This window comes from Pelophylax lessonae (genome assembly GCF_965119305.1).
Source record: "Pelophylax lessonae genome assembly, chromosome: 2".
NCBI classification, from domain to species: domain Eukaryota; kingdom Metazoa; phylum Chordata; class Amphibia; order Anura; family Ranidae; genus Pelophylax; species Pelophylax lessonae.
The window spans coordinates 583,715,406-583,738,616 of record NC_138769.1 but is presented as its reverse complement, the minus strand read 5'-3'; the positions used below and the strand labels follow the sequence as shown (position 1 = coordinate 583,738,616).

At 40.4% G+C, this 23,211-nt stretch overlaps 1 protein-coding gene across 1 annotated transcript in view; it reads left to right on the top strand.

Annotated features, from left to right (window-relative positions):
- Positions 1–23,211, top strand: part of BIN2 (bridging integrator 2) — a 72,416-nt gene that overhangs the window by 39,805 nt on the left and 9,400 nt on the right. The window contains exons 4-7 of the mRNA XM_082247813.1: positions 1,357–1,451; positions 12,063–12,158; positions 15,497–15,604; positions 18,792–18,877. Coding sequence (XP_082103939.1) covers positions 1,357–1,451; positions 12,063–12,158; positions 15,497–15,604; positions 18,792–18,877 — 385 coding nt within the window. The remainder of the gene's footprint in view (positions 1–1,356; positions 1,452–12,062; positions 12,159–15,496; positions 15,605–18,791; positions 18,878–23,211) is intronic.

The following is a 23,211-nucleotide window of genomic DNA, read 5'->3' as shown; positions in this document are numbered from 1 at the left end:
GCTTCAGTATGTCACAGTATATGTTGGCATTCAAAGTTCCCTTAATGAACTGTAGCACTCCAGTGCTGGCAACACTCATGCAGCCCCAGATCATGACGTTCCCACCACCATGCTTGACTGTAGGCAAGACACACTTGTCTTTGTACTCCTCACCTGGTTACTACAACACACGCTTGACACCATCTGAACCAAATAAGTTTGTCCTTAGGCTGCTTGTCTTCAGCAAACTGTTTGCGGGCTTTCTTGTGCATCATCTTTGGAAGAGGCTTCCTTCTGGGATGACAGCCATGAAGACCAGTTTGATGCAGTGTTCGGCATATGGTCTGAGCACTGACAGGCTGACCCACCACCCCTACAACCTCTGCTGCAATGCTGGCAGCACTCATACTTCTATTTCCCAAAGATAACCTCTGGATATGACACTGGGCACGTGCACTCAACTTCTTTGGTCGACCATTTTCTGAGTGGAACCTGTCCCGTTAAACCGCTGTATGGTCTTGGCCACCGTGCTGCAGCTCAGTTTCAGGGTCTTGGCAATCTTATAGCCTAGGCCATCTTTATGTAGAACAACAATTCTTTTTTTCAGATCCTCAGAGAGTTCTTTGCCATGAGGTGTCATGTTGAACTTCCAGTGACCAGTATGAGAGAGTGAGAGCGATAACACCAAATTTAACACACTTGCTCCCCATTCACACCTGAGACCTTGTAACACTAACGAGTCACATGACACCAGGGAGGGAAAATTGGTAATTGGGCCCAATTTGGACATTTTCACTTAGGGGTGTACTCACTTTTGTTGCCAGCAGTATAGACATTAATGGCTGTGTGTTGAGTTATTTTGAGGGGACAGCAAATTTACACTGTTATACAAGCTGTACACTCACTACTTTACATTGTAGCAAAGTGTAATTTCTTCACTGTTGTCACATGAAAAGATATAATAAAATATTTACAAAAATGTGAGGGGTGTACTCACTTTTGTGAGATACTGTACATCAGAGCCTCCTCTTACATCAGAGTAATCCTATACATCAGAGTTGCCTTTTTTATCAGAACCCCTTACCTTACAGCATGATGAGGTTTAAAAAGAGGAAGTTCTGTCCTGCTTTAAATTCTGGGAAAGTGTGTAATTGGTTGCTAGGAAGCTGGAAGTCTTAGCAACCAACAACAGCCACGATGAGTGCGGCAGTGGGACTCTGGGCTGGAAGCTCCCTGAAGGAAAATAAAGACCATAATATGTGCCATATGTGAGTGCAGAGTGGGCACCATTCCACCCCAAGGATACACGACTAATTTGACTTTTCGCATATCATTCATTTTGCTACAACATAACTTTTTTTTTTTTTTTTTTTTAAGCAATGCATGAAAGCTCTAAGAGATTGGCAGAAACACTTCAAGTCATTTACAGAGCAGACTGGGATGGATACAATGACCTGAAAGCCATTGTAGAGGTAAATACTGTACATAATTGTTTTTAAAGTGCTGATAGCAGAGGTCATAGCTATTTACAGAAAGTGAAAGCCATGTGTGGCTGGGGAGAATATGAGAGAAAGTGATGCCAGAGGTTGCTACATGGACTGTGACTGCTCTAACAGAGTCACAGAGTAGCTGGTTGTCACCTTATCTACCTAAAATATTGAAGGCTGCTGCTTAGGATTTTGCTTGGAAATCTGTTCTCCTGCATGTGTTTTTGGGGTGTTCTGCACCCTCGTCTCTCTCTCCCATTGAAGTACGGTACTGCAAAAAATCTACAAAAAGGTATCCCTAGACCTGAGTTTGTCGGTGTGCTCGGGAACTTGTACCTGGGCTGGCAGCCTCTGACTAGGTAAGGGAGACCTGAGTTATTTCCAGCAGCCCTATAATATCTTCTCTCTGTTTATATCCCTCTGTCTTTTTAGGTACCATATTAGATGTAGTTGCAACCTTGGCCAATGTTTCAAAATTGGCACCAGTATCAGCATGACGAGGGGAGGGGGGGGGGACAAGCTATCTTATAGGGTGGACTGAGAAAAACAAACACTGCTGTGGTAATGCTAGTGATAGGATGCAGTTGTGGAAAAAAAAAAATTACACATTTTTGAGTGTGTCCAACTATGTTACTATGTATATTAGATGTAGTTGCAACCTTGGCCAATGTTTCAAAATTGGCACCAGTATCAGCATAACGAGGACGAGGGGGTGGGGGGGGGGACAAGCTATCTTATAGGGTGGACTGAGAAAAACAAACACTGCTGTGGTAAAGCTAGTAATAGGATGCAATTTAAAATAAATTACACATTTTTGAGTGTGTCCATAGATCCACTTTAATTCTTTTAGTAGGTCACCAATGTGTCTACAGCCATAGAAACATTTAAGTAATAATAAACATTCCTTTTTTTTGTTTTATGAACAGTTACATGCTAAGCAGCCAAGTAAACACTGGGTGACTACTGACCAGGATATTTTACCAAAAACAGTTTTATATTCTCCTATTCACTGCCACCATCTCCAGGACTATCAGTTCAGCTCCCCTGAACTTCCTGTCTGAGAGCACATCCAATGAATCTCATTGTTGCAAGGGACAGTGCAGCCAATTAGCTTACAGGAAAGAAGAGGATGGGAGTGGCATGGACAGGATGTGTTTCTGTCTATGCACTGTGTGCATGCAAGCATTGCTTCATAGAACCCAGCAAGGGAAAGGAGTCGCCATGAAACTGTAAGGCACCGCAAAACATTAGAAGGTGATTTAAAAAAAAATGTAATAACATGTCACAGGATACAGCCTTGAGTAAAGTTCTAATATTTTTTAAAAAATGATATAAGGCTTCATAAATAAAAAAAAAATATTCCTTAGTTTAAGTCTAGAGGGCGGTATAACATTACCGTATGTGAACAGAAGTATTTTTAATGCCTAAAACTTGTATGAAATTTAAATCTGATTGGGCCTAGAAGAAGACTAAAAGCAGACGTGTACATATAGTGCTAGGACGAATAAGCAGTTGGTTCGGTGGAAGTGACAGTGACAGGGTAAATGGAAATTCGGTTACTAGGAAGAAGATATTGTATCGGTACAATCTTAGAGGAAGAACTTTGCTGTTTACATCCTAAATTGCTAAAATATAATTATGTTTGTTTTTTAGAATGTATGGCCACTGCTCAGAATCCACAGTTTCCAAAGTCCAAAGATAAATTTGTTAATGAAGATAACACAGATTTCAGCTGTATACAGACCCCTGCTTTGGAAACAGTAAAGGTCAGGTTTCATTGAGCCACAAGTGTGACGTTGGAGCAGCCACAGCAGGAATGGATAACACAGGCTGTAACCATTTAATAAATCTGTCTCCTAAGGGAAGCATTAAGATGCATCATGAGACAGATTTATTACAAGGTTACAGTCATAACCTGCTCCTTTGGCAGCTTCAATGTCACAATTGTGACTGGATGAAATCTGACCCTGACCACTTTTTAATTATGCATCTGAATGTAAGGGGGCTTCTAATTAGCTGAAAGTTGGTGCCAAAATACCGCACGCTCCTGCCCCCTTCTTCTTAGATAGGTCAACCACCCATTGCTGGAAGTTCGTAACCTTTGCCATATTGTTCCTAATGCCTTGCCATAGGCCTTCCCATGACATCCCTGGCCATTAAGCTGTCCATAGATGGATCGAAATTCATCCAGTTCAGCAGGGACTGGAGGGATTTAAATCCATCTATTAGCAGGTTGGTTGTACAGAAGTCGATTGAGAAAGGCTGTACAGAAGGGGCAGTTAACAGAGGAGAACAGACTGTAGAGAAGAGAAGGCTTCATCACATCCCCCCAAGTCTCAATTATCCCTTATCATTCCTCACCCCCTTCCTCACCCCCTCATTATGGCCCCCCTACACTGACCTTGATCATAAGCTTGGAACCCCTCAAGCAGCTTGTACCAGTTTTGGAGTCCATTACTGGCCTCTTGGATGACTGCTTTCTCTCTGCTGTGCTCTAGTTCATGTGGGTCGGGGGTTAGCTGGCCTGAGCTGTCCAATTAACCACTTTAAGACCGGAAGATTTTGCTGCTAAATGACCAGGCCATTTTTTTCAACTTGGCACTGCGCGACTTTAGCTGACAATTTCGCGGTCATGCAATGCTGTACCCAAACAAAATTTACGTCCTTTTTTTCCCACAAACAGAGCTTTCTTTTGGTGGTATTTGATCACTTCTGCGCTTTTCATTTTTTGCGATATTAATAAGAAAATTGCGAAAATGTTGTGAAAAATTGACATTTTCTACTTTGACAGTTAAAAAATATGCAATATATTCAATTTTTGTCATATATTTAGGCCAAAATGTATTTAGCTACATGTCTTTGACAAAAAGATTCTCATTGAGCGTATTTTTAACCACTTAAGACCGGAAGATTTTACCCCATTCCTGACCAGGCCTTATTTTGCAATTCGGCGCTGCATTACTTTAACGGACAATTGCGTGGTCGTGCGATGCTGTACCCAAATCAAATTAAAGTCCTTTTTTTTCCCCCACAAATAGAGCTTTCTTTTGTTGGTATTTGATCACCTGTGTGATTTTTAATTTTTGAAAAAAAGAGCGACAATTTTGAAAAAAAAAACATTATTTTTCCCATTCTGATATATAACATTCCCCCCAAAAAATTTACAAATCAACATTTTTTAACATTTTAGGCCAATTTGTTTTCTGCTACATATTTTTGGTAAAAAAAAATCACAATAAGCATATTTTGATTGGTTTGCGCAAAAGTTATCACGTTTACTAACTACGGGAAAGATTTGTAATTTTTATTGTTTATTTTCTTTACTAATAATGGCGGTGATCTGCGTTTTTTTTGCGGGACTGCGACATTGCGGTGGACAGATCAGACCCCTAACTGACCAGTGACATTACTACAGTAATCAGTGCTAAAAATATGCACTGTTACTGTAATAATGACACTGGCAGGGAAGGGGTTAAGACTGTTGGTGATCAAGGGGTTAAATGTGTGCCTCATGCTTACTGACGTGTGTGGGGGGAGAGGGTTGTGTGACACAGACACAGATCGCAGGTTCAGCTATGCTGAATCCTGTGATCTGTCCCTGCCAGTCGCAGAGGAGATCCGCCCGCTTTTTTTACACAAGCGGATTTCCTCAGTCTTTCCCTGACGATCGGGGAAGAGCGGTGGTGATCACCGTGTCTCCTCCCCTGGCCCGACTCCCACTGTGTGCGCGCCGCCGAGAGAGGGAGGAATCTGGCGACATAGGTCTACTTCGCCAGACCCACGGCTGCCACCTTGCTGCAGTAGCAGCAACGTGAGCAGTCCGGAAGTGGTTAAATAGTGGGAAGACGAGGAAGAGAGGAGTTGATATTTCTAGCTTTTTATCAACTATGACCGGATCTGACCAGCAAGGACTGTCCACTGACATTAAGATCACTGAGCAGGCAGCTATATGTGTTTGTATTTCACTGTAGTATACCTTTGTGTACAACATTGCTGGTGTAGCACTGCAACCTGTAAAGACTGCCAGTTATTCACTCTACGGGTCCCCCTGAGTTACTAGCACACAGTCATGACAGATACAAGTTCTTAATTCCTCCACTCGGCTCACTCCAATAATCAGTCCAGGGGTATTTGGTTGTTTTGTGGTTTATTGCAAATTGGGGCTAGGAGAAGGAAACAGTTGGATACTCCAATTTTACTATAGACAATGTTGAGGACACCTGTCTTCTGATACAGCAAGGCTGTTGATTCACCCTGCCACTTTGGATGAATTTGAATTGAGTCTCTTTTCCTCAGACAACTCGGTGAACAAACAATTATCTTCAGGACACTCTCCCCAGTATCCTCTTTCTCTTCCTCTGCTGACACCCATCCACTGACTATCCTACAAGCAGGGGGTGTCCCCCCCTTCAGGTCAGACCCCTTGACACCAGTCCCTTTACTCACAATACTGCAGTCCCAGGGTCTGCAGTGTCTCCCCTCTCAGTCAGCTCTCCTGGACCTCAGGATTCAGCTCCTCCCAACCGCTCCTCTGGTCGTCAGGATGACCTCCTGTGACCGCATGACACAGAGGAGGAGGCGGCCACCCCCTCTGGGACTCGGCTCTACAGCCAAAGACCCCACAGCACATGTGTTCCTTGCTTTTATACAGTATCCCAGAATGCACCGAGGCAACCTGCTCTCTGCCAATCACCAGGACTGTATCAAAAGCCTATGCACCCATTCGTCAGGTTTCCTCCCACTGTCCAACATGTCTCCCTATTGGACCAGCTTGAAACACTCTTCAGATTGAATGGAACGCATACCGAGCACACTGAGCAGACTTCACTAATAGATCCTGCTCTCTGATAGGCAGAGAGCAATATAAATTTACCTGCAGCTCCTCTGGTAAGCAGACAGAGTTCAAAACTATACTCTCTCACTAGCACCTACCTAGGAGGGCGCTACACTGGTTAAATAAGTGTTTTAGGTGATCATAATTTTTTTTATCATGAGCTAACAAAGGTTGAGCATGCTTTCTCCAAGGCCTTCTATAAAGACACTAATAAAGAAAGGTATTATTATTTGGTATTATTCGAACTAGCATTTTTCCCTGAATGTTCATATCGCACAGAAATCCTTTAATACACAAAAACAACATTATACAAGTCAGGTGTTTATGTTCCCATGTTATTTTGTTATCTGAAAACTCCAAAATAGAACACCTGTGAATGGTTTATTGTCCTTGGAACAAATGCAAGCTGCTTTACCGTTTTATTGCAGCTCAATAATTTGAATCTGCTCTGTGTTAGACTTCATTCTACAGAATCATATTTCTTTGTGATATTTACACCACATATAAGAAAAGTATTCCTTGTTCTGTATAGTATGTGTAAGACAACTCCCCCTAGTGGCAGGAACAATACACCAAATCGTTAATGCTCTTTCCAGCAGGTTGGTAAAGGATAACCCACTTTCATGGGAAAAATAAATAGCAAATAAAAAAAAAAATAATATTATAGTATATACAATTGCAAATCAAGTCATATTGTAATTGATTGTCATTAAAAATTACCTTTCCTTTTTAATCTGCAACTCTGTTATTTCTTTAAAAATGCAATGCAATATGGCTACCTGGAGGCGTTCTGCACAAGGAACTTGTACAGAACACCCCCCAGACACATCATTTTCTACTTGTGTGATTGGCTCACTGATTTTCCCAGAAGTCTACACTAAGGCCCCTTTCACACATGCTGTCCGTTCAGTTCATCAGTTCAGTCACGTCAAATGTATCAGTTTTTCATCCGTTTTTCATCAGTTTTTCATCCATTTTTCGTCAGTTGTCATCAGTTTTTCATCCATTTTTCGTCAGTTGTCATCAGTTTTTCATCCGTTTTTCGTCAGTTGTTATCCATTTTTCATCCATTTTTCATCAGTTGTTATCCGTTTTTCATCCGTTTTTCATCCGTTGTCATCAGTTGACATCAGTTTTTCATCCGTTGTCATCAGTTGACATCCGTTTTTCATCCGTTGTCATCCGTTTTTCGTCCGATCCGTTTTTTTGACGGATGAAAAATAGGGCATTCATCCGTTCAAAAAAACGGACATTGACGGAAGTGGATGAAAACGGATGTTAACTGATGATCATCAGTTGTCATCCGTTTTTACATAGAGATGCATTGATGTCCGTTTTTCATCCGTCAACGGATGGATGAAAAACGGACAAACGGACAGCATGTGTGAAAGGGGCCTAAGATACATGTCAGATTTCTGGCATCCTCTGCAAGAAAAATGTAATTTTTGGCGAGATATTTCCAACAGGAAATCACATCTAAAGGGATGCAGACCTTGCAATTTTCCTTATTAGAGCCCCTGATTCTGCAGCAGCTGATTTATAATCATGAAACCACTCCCATTAGATTCACTTTCCCACATGTATACAGACAAACACAGGAATTTCTTCAGCATAACAAAAGGTAGGAATCTGCAACTAAGTTTGTTAAAAACCCCTGTAATGTACATAGATCACCCAGAGAGGAATGTTTTTTCTCAACAAAAGTGGAGTCACTCTTTAAGTCAAATGCTGCTGGAAGGCTAGCTTTGTTATCAGGCATTTAAGGGAGGTCAGAAATCAAGTCACTTAACTCAAGGCTCACTTGTACACAGCTTCAGCACTGTTACACAGGCATCTCTCTCCAGGGTCCCATTGCAAGATCAAAGCCCTTGAAAAAGCAGGGCACAAGGTTACCGACATCTTTTAGGAGAAGGGGAGCCCATGCAATGGTGGCAAATCCATTGGCAGGCCAACTACCCCTCTCCAAACCAGAGTCCAATATGGTGTTTTGGACATAAAATGGTTATGAGGGTCTGGATACTGTCCTGGAGGACATGTATCAATGAAAAAGAAAGTTTGTAAAAAACATAATTTTTAAATGAGCAGTAATTTTTTGATGCTTAAAGTGAAAGCATAAAAATAAGAAATAACAATAAAATGAAAAAATCCTTTATATATAGTGCCTGGGAGGTCCCCTTAGTCTGCAGCCAAAAAAAATGATTTTCCATTCAAGCTTTTTTTATTTTAAAAAAACAATGGCTTGTGGAGACAGTCTATGTGATGAGGCCACAATTTAAAGCACTCAGAACAAGATTAGAGATTTTTTGGATAAACTCTGGTGTCTCTTTTGCAGACTTTGCATAGAAGTAACAAAAAAGTGGAAAAATTGGGCTTTGGATGTTGGTGGTGCCTTCACACTGTAACCCTATAGAGGTACTCTAAATGAAAGCAAGAATTGGCCTTGCTGTCAAAAATTTAAATGATAGGCACCTGTCAAACAGTGGCGGGAAAATTGGGCTTTGGGTGTTGGGGGTGGAAAAGGAGGCAGAATAAGCCGCTCTGGCAGCTGTGGTGGACTGCGCACTAGTCTCTGCTTCGGTGATGGAAAATGGGGAGGATGAGGATGGTTTTGTAAGCCAGGCCACCACCTCCTCTGCATGCTGTGGCTGGATAGCACAGGCAGCATCACTAAAAAGAGGAAATCATGCACTGCCTGGGGATGGACAACGTCTACCTTTGCCTGTTGACACTGACCCTGCTGGCCCCCCTCACAGTGCCATGGGAATGTCTACTTCTTCTTGTTGGCCTTCCAGACATGATTGTGTTTATTAACAAAATGTAATAAAGATGGGAAAATGTGTATGTGGATGCACTTTAATCAATGGAAAGTGGTGTTTGGTGCACTTTAACTTGCGTACTTACTACACAACTTACTACAATATACTGCAGTAAAATTGCACTGACACACTGCATTTTCCTGTGGTAAACATGCACTAAATGCACTGAAATATACTGCACTGAAATATACTGCGTTAAACATGCACCTACGCACTGAAATATGCTGTGTTAAATGTGCACTAATGCACTGAAATATACTGCATTACACATGCACAAATGCACTGAAATATACTGCGTTAAACGTGCACTAACACACTGAAATATACTGAGTTAAACGTGTAGTGACACACTGAAATATACTGTGTTAAATGTGTAGTAACACTCCGAAATATACTGCGTTTAATGTGCAGTAACACTCTGAAATATACTGCGTTAAATGTGCAGTAGCGCACTGAAATATACTGCGTTAAACGTGCAGCGGTGCAGTGCATTGTGGTTGTTCTGCGGGCAGAACAAACAGTCGAACACCTGACAATTTGAATGTTCGTCATACGGGCAAACAACCAATGTTCGGCACAAACTCATGCTTGGGCGGAACCGTTCACCCATCTATACTCTTTACCTCCCATATCAGAAAGCGAGGAAAAATCTCTCTAAAAGAGACCAGAATAGCAGTAAAACCTGCCAGGGGTTCTAACCCTTCTACATGCTATACAAAACTAAGAAAAAGGCTTTGATTCCAGATACACTTTAACATTACCCTGACGGTACTCTTAAAATGATCCTTTAACATATCTTAATTCCTAATACCTAACCTAAACTTTGTCCTTTAAATCTTAAACTTAACCTTTGACTACAAAGTTAAGACCTAAATAAAGAGGAACTACACTGTATCTGAGCACCACAAACCAAAAACACTATTTAATTGATTTTTAATATTAAAAGCAAACTCCCCCATCCATTCATGTATCCATATTTTATTTTGTTGAGAAATCACTTTGAAAAACACCCCCTAGCATTACTGGCTCTGGCCATCTTGAGTAAGGGCAGATGGTTCACGTAGCATTTACTTGATGGGATCAACTGCCTTTAGCTCAGGCATGCAGGCAGGAGGGTGTGCTTAGCTGAGTGAATCCCTCCTCCCCTCCTAAAGATTCCTGGGATGTACAACATATTTTGCCTAGGCTTGGAAGCCAGGAAGTAACTGAAAAAATGTAAATAAAAAGTTTAAAACAAGTAAATATGAGTAAATATCGAATACTATTTATTTACTAATGCTAACATCATAAGGTTTAAAATTGTCAATGTTGATTGAGAGAGCTTTAAGTTACGAATCTGGCACCTGAAGTTTCTGCTTCAAAAGATATTAGTTTTGTGCTAAGATCATGGCAACAAAAACAGTGATCAATAAAAATTGAACTTTTTCTAAATGTAAATTCCCATTATTAGTGGGAAACAACTATTTTTTTTTTTTTAGGTTATAATTCCAGAAAAGATGACCACCTTAGAGAGTTTTATTATACAGATATACGATACCTAAAAACCTATTTAAAAATTTGACTTCTTTTCAGAAAAAATTTACAGTAAAAAGCAAAAACACTATTTGCTTAGGTTCACATGGACCAGGCAAAGCGGTTAGGCCAGTGGCGGCCGGCTCGGCACGGCGCCCCCCCCCCCCCCATCCATGCGTCCGGCCCCCTAATCTGCATGCAGGGGCGACGGACGCATGGAGTTCAATGGGGATTTTTTTTTGCATCACCTGATTAGAGCCAGAGGCTCTAATAGGGCGATGGAAAGGGTGGTCCCGGGGCGCAGAGCAGTGCGTCCCGAGCCCACCCATTGTGTGACAATAACGAATGAAAATTCACTATTGTCACACCGTTCCTCCTCCTGGCCAATCAGGAAGCGCGTCCGATACGCGCTTCCTAATTGGCTGCAAGGCAAACCCCATGCCATTTACCGAGGAGGAGGCGGGACTGGAAGGACTGGAGGAGACGCGCCGGGACCGAGCAGAAGAAGCCGTTCGGGGATCTGAGGAGGAGCCGATCACCGCCACTGCTTCTCCAGGTAAGTAAGGGGGCACGCACGCTGATCTCTGCATTGGGGACATGTATACTGGTCACTGCATTGGGGGCATGTACACTGATCTCTGCATTGGGGACATGTATACTGGTCACTGCATTGGAGGCACGCACGCTGATCTCTGCATTGGGGACATGTATGCTGGTCACTGCATTGGAGGCACGCACGCTGATCTCTGCATTTGGGGCATGTACGCTGATCTCTGCATTGAAGGGGCATGTATGCTGGTCTCTGCATTGGGGGCATGTACACTGATCTCTGCATTGAAGGGGGCATGTACGCTGGTCACTGCATTGAAGGGGGCACGCTGGTCACTGTGCATTGAAAGGGGGCACGCTGGTCACTGTGCATTAATAGGGGGCACGCTGGTCACTGTGCATTGAAAGGGGGCACGCTGGTCTCTCTGCATTGAAAGGGGGCACGCTGGTCTCTCTGCAGTGAAAGGGGCACACTATACCTTAATTACTGAAAGTCCCCTTTCACACTTTTGCGACCTCAAAGTCACGCAATTTTTTACAGCGTTTTTTGCCGCAAAGCGATGCCTATTACATTTTTCTGTTTGCGCCCCCCACCCCCAGAAATATTGAGCACCAGCCGCCACTGGGTCAGGCAGGATTACTTGATCACTAAAATGAATGAGTAAAATTACTAAGGCAAGTCACAGGTATGTTGCTATATTGTAGCTGTGCATTTAGCTGTTTGCATGGAGCCTAGCTTTAATACCCCCCTTTTTAATTGCTATCAGATGGATATAAAATACATTATCAGCTGGGATCCTTATCAGTTGTGGTAAATTATTATGTGTTCTAGCAAATATTGTTATCTAGCTTGTTTCCTTTGCTGCTACCATTTTAATCTTGCAGAATAATGATCTTCTGTGGAGTGATTACGAGGAGAAGTTATTTGACCAGGCAGTGCATACAATGGAGAATTACATTGCACAGTTCCCTGAAATGAAGGTATCATAATAATAATTCTTTTAAATGTGATTTTTCAAAATTTTCCAATTTACCTTCTATGCATAATATATAACTCCATTTAAAACATTATAGAGGTATACCTATATTTACAGTATGTGAAGATGGGATTATAAGGTTTTTCTACATTTACTAAACAACCATCGCATTTATTAAGACAACAATCCACAGAAAAGTATGTAGAAAGCTGTGCTTATCAAATATTAGTACAAACTACTTGCCTTTTCTTTGCAGTTATTTTTCCTTGCAAAATCTAGGCAAATGGTGGAAATGTACCTTAAAGTGAAACTACACTGCATCTGAGAACCTCAAACCAAAAACACTGTTTAATTTATTTATAATATCCAAACTAAACTCATCGTTCCATGTCTCAGTGCTTTCTTTTTTGGCTGAGAATTCACTTTGAAAAACACCCCCTAGCATTTCTGGCCATGGCCATCTTGAGTAATGGCAGATGATTCATGTAGCATTTACTTCCTGGAACCCATCTGCTCTTAGCTCAGGCATGCATGCAGGAGTATGTCTATCTGAGAGAATCCATGAAGTAACTGAACCTGGAAGTAACTGAAAAAAATGTAAAAAAAAATTAAAACAAGTACATATGATATACTTGCCTATCTAAGGTATTTTCTATTGCTAGCAGCATAAGGATTAAAAATGGTCAATGCTGATTAGGAGAATTTTCACTTGCACATTAAGGTGGCTATAAATCTATCATCATTATTATTATTTGTTGAAATTAATATTATATATTGAACTGATCATTAAACTGTAATTGCCTTATACAAATATCAAGAAGTGTGCATGCTTTCAATCAAATTTTAGCTATCAATTAAATATTTGCAATTGGCGGAATTAAACAATTTTAAATTTTAGCTATTTTTTTTAACTGGTACTTTCTACAAAATAAAAATATATTGTTTAATGTTTAGAACTTTAGACTGCTGCAAATAAGATAATTATATTGTTTTATTACAAACGTAGAGACATTGGTGCACAAATCTTTCAAAAAGCCAAATAAAAAGGAGATATAGGGTGTGCAGCCACCTCATATTGCATTCTTTGTGTGTTAACCACAGTATTATTATTGCATCAAGTAAGTTTCCATTGAGGCACCATGTGAAGCACACATGTGTAGGGACAGGATCATAGACTGGCCTGAGAGTGAAGCAGGTGTGAAATGTATAATGAATAAGCATACCTCAAATATATTATCTGTGGTTATACATACAATTATTATGTATTTTCTATTTTCTCACATGTTTGCCCACATTCCCAAGTGAAGATTAAAGTATATGTGAACCCTTATCTGTTGAAACAACCCAATCAGTTTAAAAAAGAAATGAAAAATAAAACATTTGTGTATATGTGTATATATATATATATCAAAAGGAACATGGTTCCTGTATGGTTCCTTAGGTCACTGGGGAAGTTATTTGGTTGGGTGCTGCTACCCCATGTGTTTCTGGTGGCCATCTTGGGTCAGGCAGAGTCTATTTAAGACACTGGCTCCCAGGCTTGGTGCACATTTCATATGTGGGTAGTGTAGGCAAAGGTCACCTGTCTGTCAGGGACAGTATTAGTGGTAGGGAGAGGTTCCAGATGAGTAGGGAAAGAGTAGGGACACACTAACCTTCCTGGAAACCTCCCCATTCGGGCACAAACTGGACAGGTCGTATTCCATTCTTCAAAACAGATGCTGTCAGTGCATCCGAGACCTGCTGCTACACTGTTCGCTGCTACATACTGTGAGTGCACCCCGTTGGGTTGACTTTCCGCTGGGTAGTTGTACTGGTTTGAACTACATTTACAATACATTTGTGTTACTGCATCTGGACTCTGACCATTAGAGGACAGGCAGACTAAATTCCCAGCACAGTCAGAAAACTGGCCATGATGGGAATGATAAGGCCCCATACCTGGTGTGGTCAGTTTGAAATGGGAAAGCAAAAGGACTAATAGGATCGCCAGGAATTTCACACGAAGGAAGCAATGCAATGAAAACAAAATACTTTTTAACACAAATACATGGTACAACAGACACATATCAAGAATATGAAATGTTGGGGTAACCAATTTTCTTTAACCCTCCTCTTATGTTAGCTTTCTGTTACTATCCATGATGTTAACGGGTCGGTTTTGACCCGTGTCTTAAATCAGCCATAAAATACCCTCGGAACAATTATTTATCATCCAATTTGTTTCTTACCTCTTGGTTACCTTGTTAGGCTTCTTTATCCTTGAAAAGATTGGTTTTAATATTTTTCGTGTGACCCCTTAGACCTTTCTTTTGATAGCATACCTCTCATTTTCAAATTTAAAAAATGGTAAAATAAAGTCAGCAACTCTGAAATGTATTGGTCCTATGTTTCTTTACTTTATTTAGAGAAGCAGACAAGCAGGCAAAGAGATAGACCCCTCCCTAACTACAGCTCACAGGGTTTAGAGGTGATTGGCTGTCAGTGTTACTAAGCAGAGAGAGTGTTTATGATTTTAGTTTTGGCACTTATTAGTGTCCTAAAATCCTATATTATAACTGGGTCAGAATTGACCCTAACACCATAAACGTCTTAATTTTCACCCCAGTATTTTATAATTTAGTGAAAAGGATTCTTTTTCTATTACATTGTTTAAATAGAGGTTCCTGACAAAGTAAAAAAATCTTGATGCAGTAAACAAATTTATGTGATACTTATAGACATTCAAAAATGAAAATGGGTCGGTTCTGACCCTAACATAAGAGGAGGGTTAAACTAGGGTTAATATGCTATAGATTTACCATCTATTTTAAAATCATATTCCTCTTCATAGTATTGGGTGCTTGAAATAAACATAGGTTCACATTTTGCACGTCAGGCTCAGTTTAACCTAACTTCACTATAATTTACACTTCAGTAAATCAGGCATACAATATGCATTATGAATTATGTATTACCAAGAAGGACCCCACTGATAAAGGGGCAAAGCTCATCTGCATTTAACTTAAGGCATAGTAGACGCCTGTCGCCTAGTAGAGGCAAAAAACTGACTTTGCCTTGTGCAGATATCAGACATATATTTTTTTCATCACTAGTTGAAATGCTAAGCCAAGAAAATAAAGCCAAGTTTGAACCAGTAAAACAAGAATGTTCTGTAAGAAAGAGGTCACCCTAGTAAGGGGTGCTGCTTTGGGATTAAACGCTGTATGCCTAGAGGTTCCAGAGATAAATATTCAGCTCCTATCCCCTAAACTTGGGTCAACAAGGCCATTGGTAAGTCAAAAATAAACAGTGGAAAGTTCTGTATACATTAGATTCTAACTATATGATGTCACATTCTAGGAGAGAATAGCAAAGAGAGGGAGAAAACTGGTGGATTATGACAGTGCAAGACACCACTTAGAAGCTCTACAAAATGCAAAGAAGAAAGAGGAGGCAAAAATTACAAAGGTAAATGTAAATCCTTCCTATTTATTAATGAAAACCAATGTTCTTAGCCTAGGCCTACATCTATGTGATGCGCCAGTACATGTGCATTGCGGTACGTTTTTATGCTTGGTACAGTGAGGGAACAAAGTATTTGATCCCCTGCTGATTTTATACGTTTGCCCACTAACACATAAACAATCAATCTATCATTTTTAATGGTAGATTTATTTTACCAGTGAGCGACAGAATAACAACAACAAAAAATACAGAAAAATGTATTTAAAAAAGTTATTAATTGATTTGCATTTTAATGAGTGAAATAAGTATTTGACCCCTTCGCAAAACATGACTTAGTACTTGGTGGCAAAACCCTTGTTGGCAATCACAGAGGTCAGACGTTTCTTGTAGTTAACCAGCAGGTTTGCACACATCTCAGGAGGGATTTTGTCCGACTCCACTTTGCAGATCCTCTCCAAGTCATTAAGGATTTCGAGGCTAACATTTAGGCCATAATACCATAGAAAATATGCGGTGGGAGCTGAAGGTTTGTGTTACCAGAGTCTGGCTAGGCCACTCCAGGACCTTAATGTTCTTCTTAAGCCACTCCTTTGTTGGAGTCATTGTCATGCTGTAATACTCATCCATCCATGACCCATTTTTAATGCCCTGGCTGAGGTAAGAAGGTTCCCACCCAAGATTTGATGGTACATGGCCCCGTCCATGGTCCCTTTGATGCCGTGAAGTTGTCCTGTCCCCTTTGCAGCAAAACACCCCCAAAGCATAATGTTTCTACCTCCATGTTTCACGGTGGGGATGGTGTCCTAGGGGTCATAGGCAATATTCCTCCTCATCTAAACATGGCGAGTTGAGTTGATGCCAAAGAGCTCGATTTTAGTCTCATCTGACCACAACACTTTCACCCACTTCTCCTAAGAATCATTCAGATGTTCACTAGCAAACTTCAGACGGGCCTGTACATGTGCTTTCTTGAACACGGGGACCTTGCAGACGCTACAGGATTTCAGTCCTTCCCGCGTAGTGTGTTACCAATTGTTTTCTTGGTGACTATGGTCCAAGCTGCCTTGAGATCATTGACGAGATTCTCCCGTGTAGTTCTGGGCTGTCTCCTCACCGTTCTCATTATCATTGAAACTCCATGAGGTGACATCTTGCATGACGCCCCAGACTGAGGGAGATTGACAATTATGTGTAATTTCTTCCATTTGCAAATAATCGCACCAACTGTTGTCCCCCTCTCACCAAGCTGCTTTAATAGAGTGCTCCAAATCTCAGCTTGTTACCTGTATAGAAGACACCTGGGAGCCAGAAATCTTGCTGATTGATAGGGGATCAAATACTTATTTCAATAATTAAAATGCAAATCAATTTATAACTTTTTTGAAATGCGTTTTTCTGGATATTTTTTCTCACTGTTAAGATAAACCTACTATTGAAATTATAGACTGATAATTTCCTTGTCAGTGGGTAAACGTACAAAGTCAACAAGGGATCAAATACTTTTTCCCTCACTGTAACTATGCATTACGATAGGGCAGCCTATTCATTTTAATGGGTTGCCTACCACATCGAAATCACACCAAGAAAGTGCATGAACCTTTTCTTTTACACCGTGGTACACCAAAACTAATAATAGTTTGTTACTATGTGTTCTTTAGCAAAATGCATTGGGTGCCAAAAACAATTAATGGCACTGCAGGATGCCTACAATACACCAAAAAATATACATTTTTGTGTGTTTTGGGGACATTTGCAATTTTTAGTGTGTTCCTGCATCTCACATGTTTGAATGGAGCCATATGGGTTGATTTACTAAATTTAAACAGACTGTGCGTTCTGCAAGAGCAGTTGCTCCAGAGCTTAGTAAATGAGCCGAAGCTCTGCTGACTTCCATCATCCAATCATGTGCAAGAAAAAATGCAGTTTCTTTTATTTTCCTTTTACTTGATTGGGTATTCTTTGCAAATTGAAGCTTTACCTTATTTACCAAGCTCTGAAGCAACTGCACTTGTAGGGTGCAACTCCATTTTGCAAAGTGCACATTCTATTTGCCTTTAGTAAATCAACCCCTTAGACTCTTGTCCACTGGCAATCTGTATTTAATCAGCTCAACACAAAATAAAATATGTGTATGTTTAGGTAACCTTCAAACTACAATTGCAGTTAGTATTTAGGTTTTTTTTTTTATTCTGACAATGTACTACAATTTTGGCGTTGAGAAAAAATAAAAAAATATTCAAAGAAAGACTGACACTGTATTAGGGTGACCACTTACTACTTTATTTAAATAAAAACAGATTCACAGCCTGATTACACACTAAAATGTAACAATACTAATTGAAGTACTCTAGGGCCCCTTTTACACATATGAAAAACGGACATCAATGCATCTCTATGTAAAAACGGATGACAACGGATGTTCATCCGTTAACATCCATTTTCATCCGCTTCCGTCAATGTCCGTTTTTTGGAATGGATGAATGCCCTATTTTTCATCCATCAAAAAAACTGATTGGACATAAAATGGATGTAAACAGACAAACTGTCTGTTTTTCATCCGTTTTTGCATTGGTAGTGGATGTAAAAAAAAAACGGATGAAAAATGGATGAAAAAGGGATGAAAAAGGGATGAAAAGGGGATGAAAAAGGGATGAAAAACAGATGAAAAACGGATGAAAAACGGATGGAAAACTGATACATTTTGACGTGACTGAACTGATGAACTGAACTGACCGTATGTGTAAAAGGGGCCTAAGTCAAAAAGCTATAGTAGGTCTGGCTGCAGTGTATCCTTCAGTTCTCTTGGACTTTTCTCTTAAATGATTAAATACAGTTACATATATGTAAAACAATGTATCAAACTCTACACAAAAGGAAAACCTGGAAAGTCCAATACATGAGCAGCGCTATAATAGCGCTGCTCATGTATTGGACTTTCCAGGTTTTCCTTTTGTGTAGAGTTTGATACATTGTTTTAAATTTATTATATCTATTGAGTAGCAACTATATTTATATGTAAATTTTATTGATTATCTCCTCAGCGCAGGGTTATTGGGATATTAATTTGTTAATTTGATTATATTATCTCAGTCCTTTGACATAACAGTTACATATATGGCAGAAATTCAAAAGCTCAGGTCAAATAATAAAATAACTTTTCGTTCCTTATTCTGATGTCTTCTTTTATCAGGCAGAAGAAGAGTTTAATAAAGCTCAGATGATCTTTGAAGACTTGAACAAGGAATTGAGAGAGGAGTTGCCAGTTTTATATAACAGGTATGCAGGGTCCCAAGCATGGATGTGTCTCTATTACTATTTTGAAAGTTTTTGTCTTTAGCATTTTCTGGAGCAATAACTGTGCATTTTGCTGAACACTATACTTATTTTTTGTTCATACATACACTATAAATGTGTGCTCTCAGACAAAGTGAACTTATTCTTTTTGCCCCTATCCTGACCTTAACCATCCCAACCTCTCCCTCCACAGATCCATACTTACCAAGCTCTGTTGCCAATGGCCTTAGGGAATTGTTTACATCCCCAGTAGCAAGTCTCCTTCTCCTAACCATGCTCATCCAATTCTGTCTTCGACTGGGCTGATGGCCCCATAGCAGTGTAATACACAGGCATGACCAGCAGATGGAGTCATGTGGCATGGGATGTAATGTAAACAATGTATGAAGGCCACAGGTGATGGAATCTCAGTAAGTACGGATCAGTGGAGAGTGATGGTGGGATGGTTTATATCATGGCACAGGGCATAAAGAATAAGTGCACTTTGTCTGAAAAAATGTTTGGAGGTGGTTAGGTAAAGTGCAATCAAATCATTTGAAGTGAAATTAGGTTTACCTTTAACCAATTGAGTATTTTGAATGTAAGAAGTACATCCTAAAAAACAACGTTTTTAGGACTTATCTCTTACAATTAGCTCCACTCTACCCCTGCTGACACTCCTGCTGCCAGTGCCGGGACAAGGTCATCCAGCGCCCAGGGCAAGGATGTCAAACTGTGCCCCCCCCCCTTCCCTTAAGGTTAGGGTCAAGGAGCCCCCATCCCTGCAATAAACTTTTGTGCTCAGGACAACCGTCCCTCCTGCCCACCCCTTGTCCCGGTCCTGCCTGCTGCAGTTATTACTTGTATTTATTTTCCAATTGCTTTGTAGTACACAGCTTGAATGGCTGTCAAAATGCAGCTGCTCCTCTGTAAAATGACAACTGTAGATAGTCTGCAAGTGTCATTGAGTAAAAACAGTGTAACAATGTATTGTTTAACTGTATATACTAGTTAAATGATATACTAAAATAAAGGTGTGGTCTTCCATCTGCATTTTACACAAGTAAAAGAAACATTCCATGTAAAAAGAAAATAATAATTTTTTAAAACAAAATGTATTCCTGCTTAAACTCTGAGTTTACTCTGATCAGTCCTAATCAATTACTTCTTCCCCTTTTGCCCTCAGCTATTATTTTTCCTGTTGATTTTGTATTTTTTCCATTACTATTTCATGTGTTAATTTTTCAGAGTTGTATAAAAAGAGAATACACACAATTTGTAAAAAAAAACAAGAAAAAAAAAAAAGCTTTTATTTATTTGCAATTAACTTTGCCATGCTTTGTGCAAGAAACACGATTTTAGTGTCATTCAAATGGAGCAAATTATAGAATAAAATGTATACTTTTTATTTACAGTAAAACAATTTTTTTTAAAACTAACACTGGTCATAATATAATACTATCATAACCTTTTTTTTTGTCTATAGATTACATAAAAATTCAAATAGTTTTTGCAAGACAATTTTGTTGAAAGAAAGCTTAGTTTGTCTATCAAAAACAATGTATGCATTACCAAATGTCCCCAAATAAACAAAGCAGAATTATAAAAAATGCTCTTGCCCATAAGGTGTATAAAGGTACAGGAGTTGAAGTGGTTAAGATGCAATCAGATGCAGAAGTTTCTCTTTCGAAAACTTTGATTTACCTGATTTTATTTACATTTAGTAAAAAATCCACTTTAAGGAAATGTTTAAATGAAAAAACAAGTGAGCGCTAAAAGACAAACAGTGGCTTGCGCAAAAGGTGACAGATAAACCTTGTGACGAGACCAATCTCGCCACTGGGCGTTGGAGAAGCCTGGTTGCTCGCCTCCTGCAATGGGACTATGGACCCTCTCATCAGCCCAGGCTAAACGTAAACCCCATGGCAATTTGACTGTGTTTGTGGCATCTGAGCGCTGTTTGGATATGTTGAGCGCTCAGATCCAGGCTATCTGGGGATGGGTTGAATGTAGGGGTACTGTTCAGTAGACTGGGAGTTATGCATTTTTGTGTCTTTTTGTGTTTCTTTAAACATGTGGCTAATGGAGCCTTGCCTCTCCTGGAAGCTAAAACGTATTCCTGTAAACTGTAAAGAACAGGAAGCCAACTCCTAATATGGGCATTACAGGAAGTTCTGAGGAGACGGGCGGTCTATTGACACTCAGAGTAATGTGTATTGAGGGCTCGTTAGGGAACCATTGTTCTGTGTCTGACTATTGTGTACATTGATTGCCCCCTGGGGCTTCTGTCTCCTTGCATTGGTCAAAGCTATCTGACCAATCCCTGTTGACTCATTTTCAAGCCCTCATTTGCATGATGGAGAGGACCTTAGTGAGAACTGCAAGTACTTTACAATTGACCAATGGGAAAGCGGTTGTTGGGGGAAGGATGTTCCAATTTCTGTATAAAAGTGTGCTCTGTTCTTCCAATAAATGTTGTTCCTGTTTTACCCTCATCTCGGAGCTTTGTCTCGTTATTGGGGGAATCTGCTGCAGGGATTGCTATGGTCTTCCATACTCCCTTAGAGAATCACTAAGCTCTTATAAGAGCTTGTGTAAGAGCTTGCTCGTGCTGCACTCTCTGGGGAAAGAGAGGTTCACCCACAGGAACCTGGGGCCTTGTCGTTGGTCCAGGGTGGGTAGGAGATGCCAAGACCCTAACCAAGCTGCGGCGGTTCGTGGAGTCTGAAGTGCTTACGGTGTCTGGTGGAGTGCTTGGAGCCCTCGGGAAGCACTAGGAGCATCTGTCAACGGAGGTACCTGCTCAGGGGTGCCCTGTCCCGTAACAAACCTTATATCATAAATACACTAAAAAGAGGAGTGCAGCATATGTGTAACTCATTCAGAAAATATATTGATAATTAAATCAATTATAGTGAACCAATTAAAATGCAAAATAAATACATTGATATTTAAATAAATTAAAGTGCATAAAGTGCAAAAGTGCATTAACACCACTGTTTAGTGATCAAAGGTCCCATGAAAGAGTCCATAAAAAGTGGAAAAGTCCGTAATGAGTATGACTCTTAATGGCACAGTGCTTTCCTTGGATAGAGACGATCTGGAGATTGGATGTCAGTAGAAGGATTCTATGATCCCTTGTTTGGCTGACATAATATGGTGATATATACTCATTAGCACTTTATTAGGTACACCTTGCTAGTACCGGGTTGTACCTCCTTCTTCCTTCAGAACTGCCTTAATTCTTCAATGCATAAATTCAACAAGGTGTTGGAAACATTCCTCAGATATTTTAGTCCATATTGACATGATAGCATCACGCAGTTGCTGCAGATTTGTCCACTGCACATCCATGCAATCTGCGAATCTCCCGTTCCACCACATCCCAAAGGTGCTCTATTGGATTGAGATCTGGTGACTGTGGAGGCCAGTGGAGTACAGTGAACTCATTGTCATGTTCAAGAAACCAGTTTGAGATGATTTGAGCTTTGTGACATGATGCATTATCCTGCTGGAAGAAGCCATCAGAAGATAGGTACACTGTAGTCATTATGGGATGGACATGGTCAGCAACAATACTCAGGTAGGCCGTGGCATTTAAACGATGCTATTGGTACTAAGGGGCCCAAAGTGTGCCAAGAAAATATCCCTCACACCATTACACCACCCTCACCAGCCTGAACTGTTGATACAAGGCAGGATAGATCCATGCCTTCATGTTTTTTACGCCAAATTCTGACTCTACCATCTGAATGTCGCAGCTGAAATCAAGACTCATTAGATCAGGCAACATTTTTCCAATCTTCTATTGTCCAATTTTGGTAAGCCTGTGGGAATTGTATCCTGTTTCCTGTTCTTAGCTGACAGGAGTGGCACCCAGAATAGTCTTTTGCTGCTGTAGCCCATCTGCTTCAAGGTTCAATGTGTTGTGTGTTCAGAGATGGTATTCTGCATATCTTGGTTGTAATGGGTGGTTTTTGATTTACTGTTGCTTTTCTATCATCTGGAACCAGTTTGCCTATTCTCCTCTGAACTCTGCCATCAACAAGGCATTTTCCGCCACGCAACTGCCGCTCACTGGATGTTTTCTCTTTTTCTGACTTTTCTCTGTAAACCCTAGAGATGGTTCTTGCGTAAAAATCCCGGTAGATCAGCAGTTTTTGAAATACTCAGACCAGCCCGTCTGGCACCAACAACCATGCCACGTTCAAAGTCACTGATATCCCCTTTCTTCCCCATTCTGATGCTCAATTTGAACTTGAGTTCACTATGTCTAGATGCTTAAATGCATTGAGTCGCTGCCATATGATTGGCTGATTAGCAATTTGCGTTACCAA